Raw genomic sequence first — 18,265 nt, forward strand, 5'->3', positions numbered from 1 at the left:
TGTATATATATATATGTGTATATATATATATATATATATATATGTGTATATATATATATATGTATATGATACAATAGAATAGTACAAGAATGTCTAAATGTGTCATTGCACAGCTATCCAGTTTAACGTAATGCACACAAAATACAAAAATAAATGTGAAAAGTGTAATGGATAGAAAAACATGGACAGTAATAGCCTATTGGTTATAGAAACTGAAAATGAAGTTTTCAGAAATGCAAGTTATGCATAAGCATTTCATGGAAAAACAATAACACTTGTTATTGTGTTTTGTAGAGACAACGAATTAGAGAACTAATCCTTAAACAGCAGCAACAAAGGAGTGCAATTCGACAGGAGCGGGGCCCTCAGGAGCCTACTGGTAGCAGTATAACCCAAGGAGCACCACGACCCTGGCCTCTGGAGGGCCAGGGGGAAATCTTCAACCGACCACCTCCACCCTATCCCGGACAAGGACCTGTTAGAGGGCCAATGAGGTTTCCTGGACCTTTTCCAGGGGATCCACGCATCTCTTTCCCTAACGAGGGACAAATGCCTCGTGGCCCACATCTTGGGGATCCTAATTTGAGACATCAGGGACCAAGGTTTGTGTTATTTAACTTTATGTTTGAACATGAACATTCTGTAATTGATAACTCAACAATAAGTTCATCTTTTATTTCTATCTTACTTTAGGTTTGCATTTCCTCCTGGAGTCATCGGACCACATGGGCCGCAAGAGTTTTTCCCTCGGGGCCAACATCCAATGCAGGATGTTCCTCCACAAATGAGACGCTCCATGTCTGCAGAAATGGCAAAGAGCATGGGGGGCAACCCCATTGGAATACCCCAGCACTTCCCACCACGTGGTATGCCGATGCAGCAGCACAACATAATGGGCCAGCCTTTCATCGAGCTGCGACACAGAGCTGCAGAAAACAGACCACGCATGCCATTTCCACAAGGTCCCATGCAAGGAAGCAGCAGTGATTCCAACTTGCAAGTTCAGCGGCCAGCAGGTTTTCCAGGAGCACCTGATTCAAGGTTTCCCTTAAATCAGGGGTCCAGGATGATAGACCACATGTCCAGCCAGACTGGCCATGTGCAGCTATCTGCCAGCATGGACAATCTTCATCAGCAAACTCACATGTCAGCTAACACACTCAAACAGTCTCCTCTGATGAGATCCATGAGCCAGCCTGCATCAAATGAGACCCAGAACATGATGGCATCAATGACTCTGACTGCACCCCCTGCTGGTCATGCTGAGTCTGTCTCAGTGCCCAGCAGTGATGCTGTGGAGGAGAAATTGGATGCAGAGGAATCTGCAGTCAAAGATCTTGAGGATGTAGAGGTGAAGGATTTAGTGGATGCTGACTTGGAAAACCTAAATTTGGATCCTGAAGATAGTAAAGACCTAGACTTGGAGACCAATGACCTACACCTTGATGACTTCCTAACATCTGGGAAATTTGACATCATTGCATATACAGATCCTGACTTGGATGACATAAAGAAAGACATGTTTAACGAGGAATTGGATCTCAGTGATCCCATAGATGATAATGCTGACTCTACTACGGACATTAACAAAACTGAAACAGAAGCTTCATCCAGTTCAGCATCAGCACTTGAAAAATCAGAGGCCTCAAGTGAGCAGTCGTTATGTGATGTTAAGCTGGAAGCCATTGGCAATCAGGACTCTACTGCTATAACACCTGGTAAAGAAATTAAAACCGAGGTCAAAGACTGTCAAAAACAACCTGAGGTGGTAGGTGGAAACACCTTAACAACCAACCAGCAAGGATTGTTCTCTGACTCCACCCCAGTCCTTTCTAGTTTACTCATTAAGCAGCAGCCTGAGGAGCAGTCATTAAATCAAATTGTTGAATCTGTCAGTCATGGAGGTAACCTCATGCCCCAGCAGAACCAAGTCACTGACACTCAGAATACCTCAGGACTTGCAATGAGTCAAACGATATCTGACAACACTGCAGGAGAATCCTCTATGACTGGCTTTGAAGCAGACCACCAGGCGGGGATAACCCTTGGAGTGGACCCGACCAATCTCAGTCAGGCCCAGCAAGCCGCATTGAACCAGGCATTGGGTCAGCATGGCCAGCTACAGCGTCCTCTACTGCTGGAGGAGCAGCCACTCCTATTGCAAGACCTTCTAGACCAGGAGAGGCAGGAGCAACAGCAGCAAAGGCAGATGCAAGCCATGATACGACAGCGTTCCAGTGACTCCTTCTTCCCCAACATAGGTAAATTATTTTGGCCAGAATTTCTAGTTCTCATCATGTAGGTTTATGTTTTCAAGATGATCACTGTTTTTGTGATTATTTCTTAGAGTGCACTGATTTATTTGTAGACTTTGATGCCATCACCGACCCCATCATGAAAGCGAAAATGGTTGCCCTGAAAGGAATCAACAAAGTCATGGTTCAGAACAACATGGGAATGCCTCCGGTAGTCATGAACAGGTAAAAACTAAACTTTTCTTTTCTTGAATTACTGATTGAAAGCAATAACAACAGTGGTCAAATTACACAGGGACCTTTTAGCCCTACTTTCAGATGGCACCACTACTAAACATGTCATATGCACGCACAGATGGAAGTGTAGAGTACTGTCACTCTCCTATCATTTTTCCTGTCTTTTCCACAACAACAAGGAGCACAACATTAAAATGTAGGTGAGTGCAGCGCTGCCATGCATGGGTGGCAACAGCATAAATAGTATTAGGTTTATTAGTGGAGACATTGACAAATGTTCGGAAATTGGTATATAATAAGCAAATAAGCAAATAGTGATGTATTTTAATAATAGGTTGTTTATTTCAGGAACCTTATTGTACAGAAAACACAGAAATGGACAATGTTTCAGTGCTCCCCCTCAGTGGTTCAAAGTAGGCTTTCAGGGGAGCTTGTTGTCCTATCCAGGGAGCTGAGCTCCTCTTCTCCCTAGTAATTTAAACCACAAATAATGGCACCAATGTAATCATTTGTACACTTGTGTACATAATATTGTGCAACAGTTTGATGGATTTATTGAATTATTAAAATGGTGCATGGCTGTGATATTGCTGTATTATAGGTTTCCTCCTGGTCCTGGTCCTGGTCCTGGTCCTGTTCCACCTTGTCCTGAAAGTACACCACTTCCTCCAAAAGTTGTTGGACAGGTAACACAATCATTATTTTTCTTCAGTGTTGTATCAAAGCTATCATAATTATAAAATAAAAGTTGCACATATATGACAATGTCAAACTTGTTTTCAGGATGGGAAATTGACACAAGTTGTGAGACCAAATCCTCCTAACTTTGGACCAGGATTTGTCAGTAAGTTCTGGAAAAAAAAACATTTTATGCATTTTCAATGTTTTGGGTTTGAAGGTTTGTCAAGACAGAAAAGGGGAAGTTAAGATGTTTGTTTTCATATGCCCTTCAGATTGTTAATGAAGGAGCCCTTTTCTTCTTTCAGACAATGCTCAGAGGGCTCAGTATGAGGAGTGGCTCCAGGAGACTCAGCAACTACTTCAAATGCAGCAGAAGTTTCTGGAAGAGAAGATTGGAGCTCACAGAAAGTCTAAGAAAGCTCTGTCTGCCAAGCAGAGAACAGCAAAGAAGGCAGGGAGAGAGTTCCCCGAGGAGGATGCTGAGCAGCTCAAACATGTCACAGAGCAGCAGGGTGTAGTGCAGAAACAACTGGAGCAGGTAAATGCTTGGCCTGTCAGGCTCCACCACTGAATTACATCACAACCCTACATATTCCACACAAAGGCCACCCAAGGCATTATCCCTTTTCCTCCTCTGAGTTTAATCTTAGGGACTGGGTCAAATATGGCACCTTAAGCAGTATAGTTTTCAGTTATTTGAAAAAAAATAAAATTACCAAATGCTAAATGCATTTAAACATCACACCATCATTAGTATACTTATAACAGAAAAAGGTGTTCTGATCATGCTCGTTGGTGCAAATGTCTAGAATATGGTTTATGCATTCCACCCGTTAAGTTGGGTATTTCTTTTTGTTCCTTGCTGTAGAGTTGCTGTCAGCAGAGTGAGTGGTTATTGAGTTGCTAAACGCACCCACTTTCTCTTCCTTGGGGTTAGTTAGCTTTGGTCAGTGTTCATTTGCAAATGCTTTATGATGGCTGATTATGTCACCCCTCTACTATTGGTAATGTAGTAAGAAGGCATGCATCAAGCTATTTTTTTCTCAATCAGACTTGAAAAAAAATTTATCTAAATTCAGATTTCAAAGCACAGTCTCCACAGCACCTGTCAAGCTCAAACTGCTTTTATTCACTAGAAGAGAAGGGCTATTAACAAAAACTTCCACATGATCCCATTTCACAACAGTGGCTTTATGAAGTTGAATTATTCAGCTGCCGATTTATCTTTGAGTAAACCTGCCGCCTATAACTTTGTCTTGTAAAGATGATGAAACACTATTCAAGCAATGCATAATTTCCAAAGCTCAGTCAAATTTTATATGAACCTCCTTCCCCCCCCCCATCCAGATCCGCAAGCAGCAGAAGGAGCATGCTGAACTTATAGAGGAGTACAGAGTGAAACAACAGCAGAACAGTATGACACCTATCATGCCTGGGATGCACCCGATGCCAGGTCCTGCAGGCATGGGCCCCAGTGGACCAACAATAGTCCAGCCTCCCATGAACCCTATGATGCAGGTGCCACTTCATCCTGGCCAAACAAATATACCTCCACGTATGCCCAACCCACCACCTGGCTGGCATCCAGGTGCTCCCATGCCCATGGGTGGACCAGGCATGCCACCGATAATGCCCCCCCAGGTACCTGTGGGAAATCCAGGTCAACACCATCAGATGCCAATGGGTAACATGCCCCAGCACCCACAAATGGCTGTGGAGCCCCAGGCAGCATCAGTTCCACCAGGTGGGGTAAAACCCATGCAAGGAGGTGGTGTGAAGTTTGATGACAACAACCCATTCAGTGAAGGCTTTCAGGAGCGGGAGAGGAGGGAGAGGCTTCGTGAGCAGCAGGAGAGACAACGGGTGCAGCTCATGCAGGAAGTTGAACGACAGAGAGCCCTGAAACACCGAATGGAAATGGAGCAGCAAGGGATGATGGGGCCAGACGTGAACATGGCACCTCTCACTCAGATGCCATTTTATAATGCAGAGCTTCCTCAAGACTTCATGCAGCCTCAGAGGCCTCCTCTACAACAACAGCCCCTGGGACCTGTGTTTCCCCAGCAGCAGGGCATGCAGCCAGGAATGGGCTCACCACCTGGAGCGTTTATGCAAGGTGACAGGAGAGCTTTGATGGGCAATGGGATGATGCCCCCAGATATTGGGCCTGGTTTTGGGCCTGATAATCTTCCCCTGCAAGCACCTAACTTTCCTCAAGGTCAGCCAAGGCCCCGACAGTTCAGTGGCCCAGGAATGATGCCCGGTGAGACTCTGCCATTTGACTCCTCTACACCTCTACCATCTAACTTTCCAGGTTCAGGTCAGTCTCTTATCCAGCTCTACTCCAACATTATCCCAGATGAGAAAGGGAAAAAGAAGAGGAGTCGCAAAAAGAAGAAAGATGATGATGCAGACTCAGTCAAAACACCTTCAACTCCACACTCGGACCTAACAGCCCCCCTCACACCATGCGTCTCCGACACGTCCTCAACTCCAACCAGAAACACCCATCTCTTTGGAGACCAGGACTTGTCAAGGTCCCCATTACTAGGATCTTCCACCCCCAGTCACTCAGAACTGGAAAGACAGCTTTCTGGTGGAGGACAGTCTGGACAATCTGGTCTCACATCAGACACAGCAAAGGCGCAGGCACAGGAGCATGACCGCATCCTCAACAACATAAAGCTGGAGCAGATTGATGCCAGTGAATGTCACGGGCCCATAGGCTCAGAAATGAGCTACGTGAAGGAGGAGGGTAGTAAAGGGAGCACGTCTCCATTCCCTGCCGGGCAAAGTCCAAGCAAGGGTGAAGCTGGCAATGAACTACTAAAACACCTTCTGAAGAACAAGACTACACCCCCTTCTGGATTACCCCAGCAGAGGTTAGAGGAGAGCCTACGCTCGGAGGAGGAGGAGCCTGTGGACTGCAAATCCCTGCTTCGGCAAAGCTCTATGGACAGCAATGGGGTCAGTCATTGTGTTGTTATTGCAGTTGTAGAATGATGAGGGGGACGATCAACATGGGGAGTCATAGGCGGACTGTGATTCAGATATGGGGGCTCATGATAGTTAGATCATTGTTGTCAACTAGAAGTCATTGTAATGTTACCGTGTGTAATCATCTATCTTTTTTTTTTCGATTTTGTTTGCCTTTTTATGTATCAGCATCTTTTTTTCTGATCTTCAGGCTTACTCTGATGGCACCCTTGACTTTCCTGGGCCTCTGCTCCCTGAACAGGAGAAAAAGAAGGGGAGGAACAAGAGGGCACCTAAAGGAGGAGAGAAACCTGCATCTCGCTACAAGAAGAGGAAGAAGGAAGGGGATGAGAGGCAATTGATGCACTCTGGCAATGACGCTGTAATGACCCAAATCAAACAAGTAAGATTCTTTATTTCTGAATTCATGGCATCAATTACTGCCAGAGTAAAGAACAGATTCTAATTTCAAATACCAACACATTGCTGACATTAGACATTCGAAGGATGGCAATTGAACATTTAGGTATTAGAAGTTGTATTTATTTGTCAAGGTTTGTGATTATATTGCATCCCTCGTTTATTGATTCTTATTGACTGAAACTTTCTAAACTTGCTTGTGTGTATAGTTTAATATCAACTCATCGCATTTCACCCACAATATTGAAATTTGTCTTTGGCACCCCCTACCAACACAACATAAATAACAAATCATACAAACATCAATTTAAAAATAAAGGCAGTAAAAAGTTTTTATGGATCGTGGGAGTCTTCAACAACTTCCTGAAGGTAGCAGTGCAAATTCAGTGCAGTGGATGAGTCATATGACTTTTTATATTCTATTGTGTTATTCTATCACGTTATTTTTTTTGGAGATTTGTGCTGCAACATCCATTGTACTAACACATAGTTCTCATTTTACTCCTCTCTTCCCACGTTGTGTTTCTCTCCTGGTATAGCAGCTCTCCCTGCTGCCCCTCATGGAGCCCTTAATTGGGGTCAACTTTGCTCACTTTGCTCCCTACGGTAGCGGTCAGCTCAATGGAGAGAATCTCTTATCTGGTACTTTTGGCAGTGCATCACTAGATGGAGTCTCCGATTATTACTCCCAGCTGGCCTACAAGGTACTTGCATACATATTGTACCGTGTTTACACTGGACAAACTGTGTGATGTGAGTCAAATGTGTTTGCAGAGTGTGCTGATTTTGTGCTGGTGTTGATTTCCACAGCAGAGTAACCTGAGTAATCCACCAACACCACCGGCATCTCTTCCACCCACCCCACCACCCGTAAACCGACAGAAAATGATCAATGGATTTGCCACAACAGAAGAACTGGCAAGCAAAGCTGCTGCTATGGGTAAGAATACATGAGGGTGTACATTAGTGTCACATTTCTGGAGACTTGTAAAGAACAATCTCCAACAAAAGTTTAAGTGAAAGGGTGACAATTTCCCACCGTCTTACATTACACAACTTTTAAAAGAAATCAGGAAGCAGATGTGGTTCATATACATCACAGTATAACTTTTTTTAAAGGTTAAAATTGTATCAACACATAAGTCATTACTGCATGTTAATGATTTGGGTTAATTACTTTTAGTGTTTTACCCCAAGTGTGTGGTATGTTTGGTTTTGATTTCTATCCATGATTTCATTATCTGAGTGTATATATAATGTATCGCAATATTGCGACGGTTTTGCAATTGCATTTTTAGCCATGTCACCCATAACACTCATAATAACATTTGTGCTCCTGTTTCATATAGTGTCCAAAGGTTTGGTACCAAAGCCACTACATGTCCCGTTTAGGACGGAGGAAGATCTTCTCGCTAGGGCCATTGCACAGGGACCCAAAACAGTGGATGTTCCAGCCTCGCTCCCCACCCCTCCACACAACAACCAGGAGGAGCTCAGGTAACCAATTAAATAAGGGAACATTTCTTAAAGAACTAAAGCACCAACATCATCTCTCATAAAATAAATTTGTCTATGTTGATTAATCCTGTAAGTTCATGTTTTGATGATCCAACGACCCAAACAAATTAAACCCGATTTTCATTCTGATCAATAGTAACAGAGGTCAGGAGCCTTGCAAAGACCGAGACACACCTGACAGTTTTGTTCCATCGTCATCTCCTGAGAGTGTGGTTGGCATGGAGATCAGCCGCTATCCAGACCTTTCTCTCGTGAAGGAAGAGCCGCCATCCCCTTGTTTGTCTCCTGTCCTCCCCATGCTTCCTCCACCTGATGGCAAAGGTAAATATACATAAATCCATTGTAACGGAATACATTCCATAATTCATTTCATGTGTTTGTGTAGGCTAGTGAAACAAAAGTCTCAACTTGTATTATTTGTTTCTGTCAAGGCTCGGTGATAAAACTGCAAGATATCAAGAGTGAGCCATCTGCAATGTTCTTCGGCTCCCCCTTTGACCATGTGTCTAATGAATCCAAACAAAGGCTGGTGTCTGTTGCGATCACACTGAGACCAGCTGCAGCTGAGGTAAGAATCAATATTCTTACTGTGATTTCACAGAATTTAGCAGTTTAGTCCTATTTTCTGTTTCTAGTTCTCGGAGTCGGGGAAATAATTAGCAAAATACAGCCAGTTAATGAGGGACACACTTGCGAGAGTTCATATTGGAGTTCATGTATATGTTTCTATTATTTACAGTCTAAATTAAGTATATATTTAAATTTAGACCAGACTCACAGGACTTACCCATATTTACCTCTTTTCCCTCAGAACATCACAGGTGTAGTGGCAGCCATTTCAGACCTACTGTGTGTGAAGATCCCCAGCAGTTATGAGGTCAGCAGCACCCCAGACAGGGGGCCACTCTCTATGCACAGTGGTCACAAGATGGGCCCCCATGGCATGGAGCCTCGGCCTCCTGTGCTCTTCCATGGACATGGAGACAATGGAGGGCTTCATGGGCGGCCGGGACACATGATAAGACCCGGTGGAGCGCAGGCGATGATGCAACAACAGCAGCAGCAGGCACATCATTTTCGCTTCCATCCCAACAGCCCAGGTGAGAGATTAAACTTTAATGAAACAGGAAAATGTCTGGTTCCACATGTATTGCAACACAGCCTTTAATTAAAATGTCATGTCTGATTTAAATCTAAAATAATGACTTTACTGTGAAAAAGGACAACAGAAATACAATCTTTCTATTTAATCACAATCCCACAATTATTGTTTGTAACAGTATTTACAAGTCACTGTTTTGTTTTTCATGTCATTGGGCGAGCCCCATATCAGCAGAATATTGCCGAGTTGCTGTAAGGCATTCTTGTTGATTTCAGTGATTCTCTCAGCTATCCAAATATACCGATGTTTTTTATTTAAAAGACAAACTCGGGTTTAATGAGTTTTGTCAACAGAAGAGTCATGTGGATGAGAAAGTGGGCAACTCGCCAAGAGTCCATGGCTTTTGTTTCCAAGCTATTATTAATTTGTGGGCTTTAAGTTAGGTTTCATGTCTCTGCAGGTTTACAGTCACGGATGGCCACATTATATATTTTGAAATGGTTATAATTTTGAAAATATGCTCTCTGTTGCATCAGGTGCTGCGTTACTTCGAGGACCTGACCAGAAAACCCCTGCAAGCCCTGGATGTAAACCGCAGTGGTGCTGCCACTGTAAGGTGGTGGTTCTGGGAAATGGAGTACAGAAATCCATCAAAGATATCCCTGCCCACATGAAGGTAACAAATGGAGTGGGTTTTACAACTCACCAGGGTAGCTGGTTGGTATATAGTCAGCAGACCCTTTTTAAAAATGTGTCGAGTAAACTCAGCCAGTTTTTAATTCAGAGGTAACAGTAGCAACAAACAATCAGAAATGTCCACTTATTGATATGGTGCCAGAAAAATAAATGGGCTTTTATAAATTACAACATTTTGTATGTATGCATTATTGTTTGCATGTGTGTGTATATAGTGGGGGCAGGCAAGATGAGTGACAACTCCATGGCCAGATCTTCACACTGGATAGTGTACTGTATTATCTACTTTCAGTCTTGTGCCACCACAGATTGTATATAAAATGAGCAAAGTCGAACTCCTGTTGTGAAGCTTTCATATTTGTGATTCGATCATGTCAGTTTTGCAACCGGAAATTCACAGATCTGCAATACACCTGAAACCAGGCCAGCTGTTAATCACGCTAGTGTCCATCTGCTTTTCGTTATCATCTGTTTTCCCTCTAAATGGAAACTTAATTTACAAAATCGGCATCATGTTCTTTTGAACGCCTGAAATGAAGACCTTATTGAGACCATTAACTACTCAGGAAAAGTATTACTGATGTTTTAAATAAAGTAAGAATTAGGCTCATTTTCCCTTAGACTTGCATTAAAATGTTTGCAACCAGCATAGTCACCCCCTGGTGGCTAACTGCTGCCTCCACCCTATTTGCTCTGCTGTTTTTATAAACAACGTGAGTGCCACACATCAGTATATATTTTTCCCACACAGTACCACAGCATATCTGCCCATATCATCTGATTATGTAAATTCTGTTTGAGAGTAGTACATTTATTACTATTTATTTATTTTTTGTATTAAAAACTTGTATGTAATTTGTAGTGGCGAAAGTACACTTAATTTCCAAAGTCCTCCAAAGCCACTGAATAGCTGTTGGCTGTAAGCAGGTTTCAATTGGCTTGACTCGTAGGTATTGTTGTAATTCATCAATCACGAAAGCGAGAGAGAGTTGTATGAAGGGTTTGCACATTTATTTCCACTTGCCGTACATCCAAGTTACATTTCTATCCACATGTATCCAAGTTTCTCGAGGATCAACAACACATAGAAATATACCCTTGATGTTCAGTTTGTGAATGACAATCTATAGATAGTACAGCTTCACATCAATCCAACTACTAGATATTTTTCAGTACATATGTTCCAATTCCTTTATCTATCATAGCCGTCAAAGATCTCAAAGTGCCCATGGTAGCTTTTACTTTAAAGAACAAAGGCCACAAAGCCACATTCCTTTCCTTATGAGAATATTTAATTTAATCAAAGGGTTAATGCCAACAGTTAACTACTTCAACTGTTAATAAATGAAATTGTAACAAGTGTCAAATCTTGCATCAACCACCCAGCCTAACCCTGAACTAAAACTAACTTAACTCTGGCTCCTAAATAATTGATTGCCCCTGGTCACAGATGAGTGCTGCCCACTGCCCCTGTGCCCAGATTCTAATTCTAATTCTGATTGTTTCATCTACAATTTCACATTGGCAGGCTTTTAATTAGCAACTTGTGTCTCAGTCATTATGTTAAAACCTTCACATTTTGTCTCTCTAGGAATCTGAAGGCCGTTTGAAATCTGAGGAAGACCTGGTCTTCTGTAGTCACAGCTGCTTCCTCCTGTTCTGCTCCTCACCACCACTGCAATCCAGAACAGCCTCAGAAACCAAGGTTTGAGACTACAATGAATCTGAATAACAGTTATTTTTCATTTATAAGGGACATTCAGTAAATATTACTATTTGATGCATTAGAGTGATGCTGGATTAGTGCAACGTATGTATACACACAAAGCACACAGGACATTTAGTATGCAACAAAGAAAGCACATCACAAGTTATATGTTTATCAAATAATAAAATGAAGTCATCAAGTGTCAAAATAACGTTTAGAGCAGAGAAACTTTTAACGAACAGTTTTAGTTGTTTTTTAATGTGCTAAAAGAGCGTCAGCCTCTCATACGTGTGACACATGGCCGGTTTGTGTTTTGCTGATTGTCATGGCTGTCTTCTCTTGATTTCAGCAATCGGTGTCCCTCCTCCCAGCCTCGCAGCAAACTGAGTGCCTTTCTAAAGCTCAGCACCAGTACAGTAACAACATGTCATCACTAGATGTTCATTGCCTGGCCCAGCTTCAGCCCAAGCAGTCTCCCCCTTCGACCCCTCCTATTCCCTTCCCCCCAGCAGGTGAAACACCAAAGATGGAATTAAAGTCTGATGCCATCAAAGTGACAGTAAAGTTGAAGGCCCGGCCAAGGTCCCATGATGGCTGGAACCAGGGAAAACGACAGAAAGGGCTGCGCTGGAGAAAGTGGACTGTCCAGATAGTTGTGCCTAGAGGGAATTCCCAACTCCCAGACGAGGATAAAATTGATGATCTCCTCAAGAAACTTGGGGCCTCCCTTCGCACTCCTGCCCTACTCCGGGATCACAGACGTTGTTGTTTTTGCCACCAGTTTGGTGACGGAAACACCGATGGCCCTGCTAGACTGCTTAATCTTGATCTTGATGTATGGGTTCACCTAAACTGTGCCCTATGGTCGACCGAGGTGTATGAAACCCAGGCTGGAGCCCTTATCAACGTGGAGCTTGCACTACGCCGAGGTCAAACCGTACGCTGTGCCTACTGCCAGCAGACTGGAGCCACCAGTGGCTGCCATCGCCTCCGCTGCACCAATGTCTACCATTTCACCTGTGCTCTGCAAGCTCAGTGCACCTTCTTCAAAGATAAGACCATGCTGTGTCATGCCCACCGGCCTCGTGGGACAGCAGGACAAGCACTGGAGCATGAGCTGCGTTGCTTTGCTGTCTTTCGACGTGTCTACGTCCAAAGAGACGAATTGCGTCAGATTGCCGCTGCAGTGAGGCACCCTGAGTTGGGCTACACCTTTCGAGTCGGCAGCCTGGTGTTGCATGCAATGGGCCAACTAACGCCCCCACAGATGGCAGCTTTCCATTCCACAACAGCCATCTTTCCAATCGGCTATGAGGCTTGCCGCATTTACTGGAGCATGCGCCATGGCAACCGCCGTTGCCGTTACATCTGTTCTGTTGAAGAAAGAGAAGGATTGCCAGAGTTTACAATTAGAGTCATTGAACAAGGCTACCAAGACCTTCTGCTGACTGACAATTCTGTTAAAGGTATGTCCTTGCTGATCCCTTACAGAAATAGTTTGTGTTAAGAAGAATAGGTTATAACCATCATGTGTGTTTGTTTCTCTGCAAATAGGTGTGTGGGATAAGGTTCTGGGTCCTGTAGCTGAGAAAAGAGCCGAATTGGGGACCCTGAAACTCTTTCCTGTTTACCTGAAAGGAGAGGATCTGTTTGGGCTCACAGTCCCTGCTGTTACCAAGATCACTGAATCGGTTTGTAACTGCCTTTTGTGATTATATTTATTTAACATTTGAACAAATGTAAATATTCTGTAGAGACTGCAGCATACAACTCGCTTTTTTTTATGGAATTTTCCCCATTTATATTAGCTCCCAGGAGTGGAGGCCTGTGACAGGTACTCGTTCCGTTACGGACGGAACCCTCTTGTGGAGGTGCCTATCATTTTCAACCCAGCTGGCAGTGCCCGTGCGCAGCCAAGGACGAGTTCTCTCTACACTTCACTGATCATAAGGTACCTTTTTGGTGAAAGCAACTGTGATCTCAGAGCAAACAATTCTTAGTTTTCCAAAGATATTATCCAGTTAGGAGCTTTATCTGAATCCAAGGGCTGGATCCTCACAAATGTGGATTCGACTGGTTGTGTCACAGCACTGCGACATGAGCTGTCGTTCCTCATATTATTTAAACAGGGTTTAGTTCTGAAGAATCTACATTTGTGGATTCAATATTCAACAAACCGGTTTGTCCTACTACTTCATGTCAAAAATGATGCTACTGTGAATAATAGATAATTGACTGTGTTGGTTGAATAGTTTACCTACATATACGATGTTGATAAACTACTGTAGTGTTTTGTTTTCATACAAATTCTCCTTGTTCCAAATCAGAAATTTGTGGGGAGAAAAGTTATAATCTGCAACATTTCCTTATCCAATCCAACTTTATTAAGCACTTTAAAAACAACAGCTAAAACAAAGTGCTGTACGTCATAGATAAATGAAACAAATAAAATATAAAAACAACTGATGACAACTGACTAGAAAAATCGCCAACTGCATAAAATTTTTTTATTGATTTTAGATATTTTTTATGTGTTTAAATGGGGGTTAAAATAGCAGTCAGGATTCAGGGCAGGGGAAACTGCGATTCAGGACTTTGAACTGTAGGGGGGGACATTTAACCTCTTGGTGTACAGCCGGTTAGAATTTATTAGGAGAAGAAGGGGATTTGTGAGTTGTGTTGGTTTTGCAGTGCCTGACTTCTGTCTCCTTCCCCCTTTCAATTACAGGCCACATCCACAGGCTGTATCCAGCAGCAACGCCAGGTCTAATCAGAATGTGGCCCAAGGAGAAGGTGGCGCACCCCATAGCAAGCCTCCAGTAGTCCACCCCAGGTCTTCTCAGTACCGCTGGATGAAGAGTGAGTGGAGAGCCAATGTGTATCTGGGCCGCTCCCGCATCCAGGTGAGTTTTGGATCAACTAAAGAGTCACGTTTTTAGCAACAATTGGAGTGACACTAGTATTTTTTGGTCTCATGACGGGCTACATATGTGATGCATTCACAGGGCTTGGGGCTGTTTTCTGCGAGAGAGATCGAAAAACAAACCATGGTGATCGAGTACAATGGAACCATCCTCCGTAATGAGGTCGCCATCAGGAAGGAGAAGACCTACAGAGCTCAGGTACCCGTTTGCGCTAAACCATTTGGAATTCCGTTTGTGTGAAGTTACTTTTGTGCGCAGTTAATTTCTTTTCTGTCTTACAGAACCGGGAAGTGTTCATGTTCCGCATCGATAGTGAACATATTGTCGATGCGACTCGAACCGGAGGGCTTGCAAGGTACAGTGAGATTCTGTATGCATTTGATAACGTTTGCATCATTATTCTTTTAATTTAATATTTGATGGTGTGTTGTGTTCATGCTCTATTTTCGTTTTCAATGTGTTAAACATTGAATATTCGATTGAAATTGGACATATTATCATACACATACATCATTCAGCCAGAGTGTGAACATTTAAAATCAGGTCTTAGAAAACTAGTTTAGTTGTTTACATGAATTTCTTTCCCATTTTTCTCCAACAGATATATCAACCACTCTTGTGCCCCGAACTGTGTTGCTGAGGTGGTAACATTCGAGAGGGGTTACAAAATAATCATCACCTGCAATCGCAGACTTGAAAAAGGAGAGGAGGTGAGTTTTCTGTGTTCAATCAGACGGATTGCATTGGATTTTGTATGCGCAACTGTGGCCCTGAGAACCAGTGTTTCTCTCCATGTTTCTTTAGCTGTGCTTCGACTACCAGTTTGACGCCGTGGAGGATCGGCACAAGATCGCCTGCCAGTGTGGAGCTCCCGAGTGCAGGAAGTGGATTAACTAAGAAAAAAACGACAAACCTAAATGCATTCCTTGCTATAGTGTGTGGATGCTGTGGATTTCTGCTCAGAGAAACGGAGGCTTCACACTAGTCATTTTTATGAACCCTTGGAAGGAGATGAATGAATTTACACATTGGTTCATTAAGATCATGGAGAGACCATGTTGTGGAGGAAGGGAAAACGTTAATACAGTAGCAGGATGTGACTTGTGCCATATTGTGAGGGGCTGTGTTGTGTGAGAAGCCTCTAGTCTGACTGTATGTGTGCGTGCGTGTGCGTGTGTGTGTGTGTGTGTGTGTGTTCGGTGTACATGGGGTGCGGAATCCACCAGCGAATGAGAAAGCACTGTGCAGGGTGCGGCCTTATTGCGTACTAAGGGCAGGCCCTTTTGTTACATACTGTTAATGTATACCGTATGACTAAATGTAGACATCACTGAATGAGGAATGTACAGCAACGAATACTGCGAAGGGAATATTAACTTGCACTAAAAAAAAGAAAATAAACAAAAACAAAACACACATACACACAAAAACTTTTAAAATACTTGATTCCATGAGTCAGTTTTATCATAGGTCTCTGTCATGTGATTTGTGTGGAATTTGAGAGGTTTTGTATTTATTACTGAATGAATGAATTTTATTCTCAAAATGATGAGATTGTGTTGAAGAAGGCTAGATTGCTATTGTTTTTGAAGACTGAAGAAGACATGCTGTTACTTTTTTGTATAAATGTACATAAAGAAAACTATAGGAATAACCGACCAAATACTACCTTAACCTTCTTGATGTTTGGGTGTTTTTTTGAACTGTTTCTGTTCTGTTTGTCATTGAAATTTATTTAAGATGGACGTTATTTCAGTTTGAGAGTATATATTATGATTATTCTGTACAGAATTTGTAATATAACCACAATAATTCGCAAAGTATTTTTGTTGTATTAAAAGTAAGGTATTGTAGCGTATTGTTTTGTGACTTACACATACTTTGACCACTCAAAAAAGAAATATTTTTGTCGACTAGCACAAGTTATCGGTTACAGAATTAAAAAGAAAAAAAAGACTTCACGATAGTAAGAGATCATTATAATCTGATTGCTGTTAATCAGGTTTAATTTTAAAGAACTGTGAATTAGGTTTTGAAACCCAAAAAAAAACAGCTTTTTAACTTTTTAACACAAATAGGAACACCAACAATGTATTTATCTGTTTCTGTTTTTACTTTACTTTTAAAACAAGGTGCAAACGTCTAATGGTGTTTTGAATTAGACGAACTGGTGTGTGTGACACAAAGACATGGAATCATGGGGTTGTTCTACCTTTTTGAACAGAAATGGCATTCTCCTTAATCAGAAATATTTCTTATACTGACACTTCACAAGTCACATGCTTAGAAGCGGAAGAGTTTTTGCGTGCACAATTTCAAGTTGACTGTAAAATTTTGGAGACAGTCGTAGAACTTGTAATGTATATGGCATGTATTTTTTTAACTTTCCGAAGACTCAATTGTATATATTTTCTCAATGAATGGTTGTAACAAAATTGTTTCTTGATATTTTTCTTCTCTTGTATGATATTACATCATCCTGCCAGTGTGTTTGTGCAACATTTTCTTGGTCGTGTAAAGTAGTCAGAATATTTCTTTCTTTGTTCCTTTGTTTTTCTTTCTTTTTTTTTTTTTTGAAAATGCCTTTTGAAGTGTACAGATTATGGAGTTTGTGGAATTGAATTTAGAAACATTTACAAAAATAAACTATTTTACATGTTAGTATGTTGTATGTTTTTTTTGTGTTTTTAAGATTAAAGATGGTGTAAGGGACAGTGATAGGTTGGTAGCTTGTATCAAATTCTTTCGTTTGATTCCCTCTATATAGAGCTACCATTTGCATCTGCAGTCATTTGGTCTAATCTGTCTCATGGTAGTGCAGATGGAGAGGATTGGGAAAATAAACAAATACTCCCTTTTATGGAGCTGGACAGAGTTTTGGCTTTGACAAAATGTTAACGATGAGCATCCAAAACAAAATTGCTGCAGCTCTCAAACCGTATCTGTGACCCCTCATCGCAGATGATGAATTAATCATCTCCTCTGTGTGCTGGACCTTTGACTGAATAAAAATACTGCTGCTTCATGACACTGTGTAAAACACTGAACACTGACTGCAGTACATACGGCATAAATCTTTTTTTAATTTGAGGTAGAGTGAAGAATTTTGCTTGCCATACCTTTAATACTGTAATATTTGCAATTCACTACTGTCACTTAATTATTCTGTCTACTGTTTGTTATGCTGCTGTAACACAAATCCCTAGGGAAAAGACTTATTTTCTATTCTATTCTATTCTATTCTATTCTATTCCTACTACTTCCATCACTACCACTACCACTATTACTACTACTACTATTGATGATAATAATCGTAATAATAATGTTCTATTGTCATGTTTACGAGCAGATTATGACAGTAAACGTATATTCACGTCATAATCCATTTAAAATCTGACTCGCACTGACATCTGTTGGTGAAGCCTGTATGTATAAATAAGCCAGATAAACCTGCCTGTGTGTTGTGTCAGAATTAGCTTCCCCTTCAGAAGCTGTGTTTTCCTGGTTGTGTGCCCTCAGTTCTGCCTGTTCTTATTTAGCCACTACAGGGAGAAAGAGAGATGATGGACGCTATCACCACTATCTAATAATAATAATAATGACAGAAAAGCTACTATAAAGTATAATTTGGAGCTTAAAAAAAGAGTATAGTGCTTCGGGACTAAGAGGGCGCACATTAGTGTAGGGTACAGATTATGACACAGCACCTGTAAACAGACGGTGTTGGCTCGAGATGATGAGTGTGCCC

General features: G+C 42.0%; 1 protein-coding gene across 8 annotated transcripts in view; it reads left to right on the top strand.

The window, feature by feature from the left end:
* LOC122778117 (histone-lysine N-methyltransferase 2C-like) overlaps positions 1-17,178 on the top strand; it is a 62,745-nt gene extending 45,567 nt beyond the window's left edge. For 6 of the 8 annotated variants that reach the window (XM_044039707.1, XM_044039731.1, XM_044039739.1 and 3 more), the window contains 24 exons: positions 295-602; positions 694-2,261; positions 2,348-2,480; positions 3,094-3,178; positions 3,276-3,336; positions 3,479-3,711; positions 4,521-6,140; positions 6,361-6,552; positions 7,109-7,273; positions 7,380-7,509; positions 7,919-8,066; positions 8,224-8,408; positions 8,519-8,655; positions 8,899-9,187; positions 9,726-9,865; positions 11,477-11,590; positions 11,943-13,059; positions 13,148-13,284; positions 13,402-13,544; positions 14,322-14,496; positions 14,599-14,715; positions 14,799-14,872; positions 15,119-15,227; positions 15,322-17,178. In XM_044039707.1, coding sequence (XP_043895642.1) covers positions 295-602; positions 694-2,261; positions 2,348-2,480; positions 3,094-3,178; positions 3,276-3,336; positions 3,479-3,711; positions 4,521-6,140; positions 6,361-6,552; positions 7,109-7,273; positions 7,380-7,509; positions 7,919-8,066; positions 8,224-8,408; positions 8,519-8,655; positions 8,899-9,187; positions 9,726-9,865; positions 11,477-11,590; positions 11,943-13,059; positions 13,148-13,284; positions 13,402-13,544; positions 14,322-14,496; positions 14,599-14,715; positions 14,799-14,872; positions 15,119-15,227; positions 15,322-15,414 — 7,473 coding nt within the window. In that variant the 3' untranslated portion in view covers positions 15,415-17,178. The remainder of the gene's footprint in view (positions 1-294; positions 603-693; positions 2,262-2,347; positions 2,481-3,093; positions 3,179-3,275; positions 3,337-3,478; positions 3,712-4,520; positions 6,141-6,360; positions 6,553-7,108; positions 7,274-7,379; positions 7,510-7,918; positions 8,067-8,223; positions 8,409-8,518; positions 8,656-8,898; positions 9,188-9,725; positions 9,866-11,476; positions 11,591-11,942; positions 13,060-13,147; positions 13,285-13,401; positions 13,545-14,321; positions 14,497-14,598; positions 14,716-14,798; positions 14,873-15,118; positions 15,228-15,321) is intronic. The other 2 variants (XM_044039715.1, XM_044039722.1) reach the window with 2 other exon arrangements.
* Positions 17,179-18,265: the final 1,087 nt, after the last annotated feature.

The sequence above is a fragment of the Solea senegalensis genome, linkage group LG1 (assembly GCF_019176455.1).
Source record: "Solea senegalensis isolate Sse05_10M linkage group LG1, IFAPA_SoseM_1, whole genome shotgun sequence".
Taxonomy (NCBI): domain Eukaryota; kingdom Metazoa; phylum Chordata; class Actinopteri; order Pleuronectiformes; family Soleidae; genus Solea; species Solea senegalensis.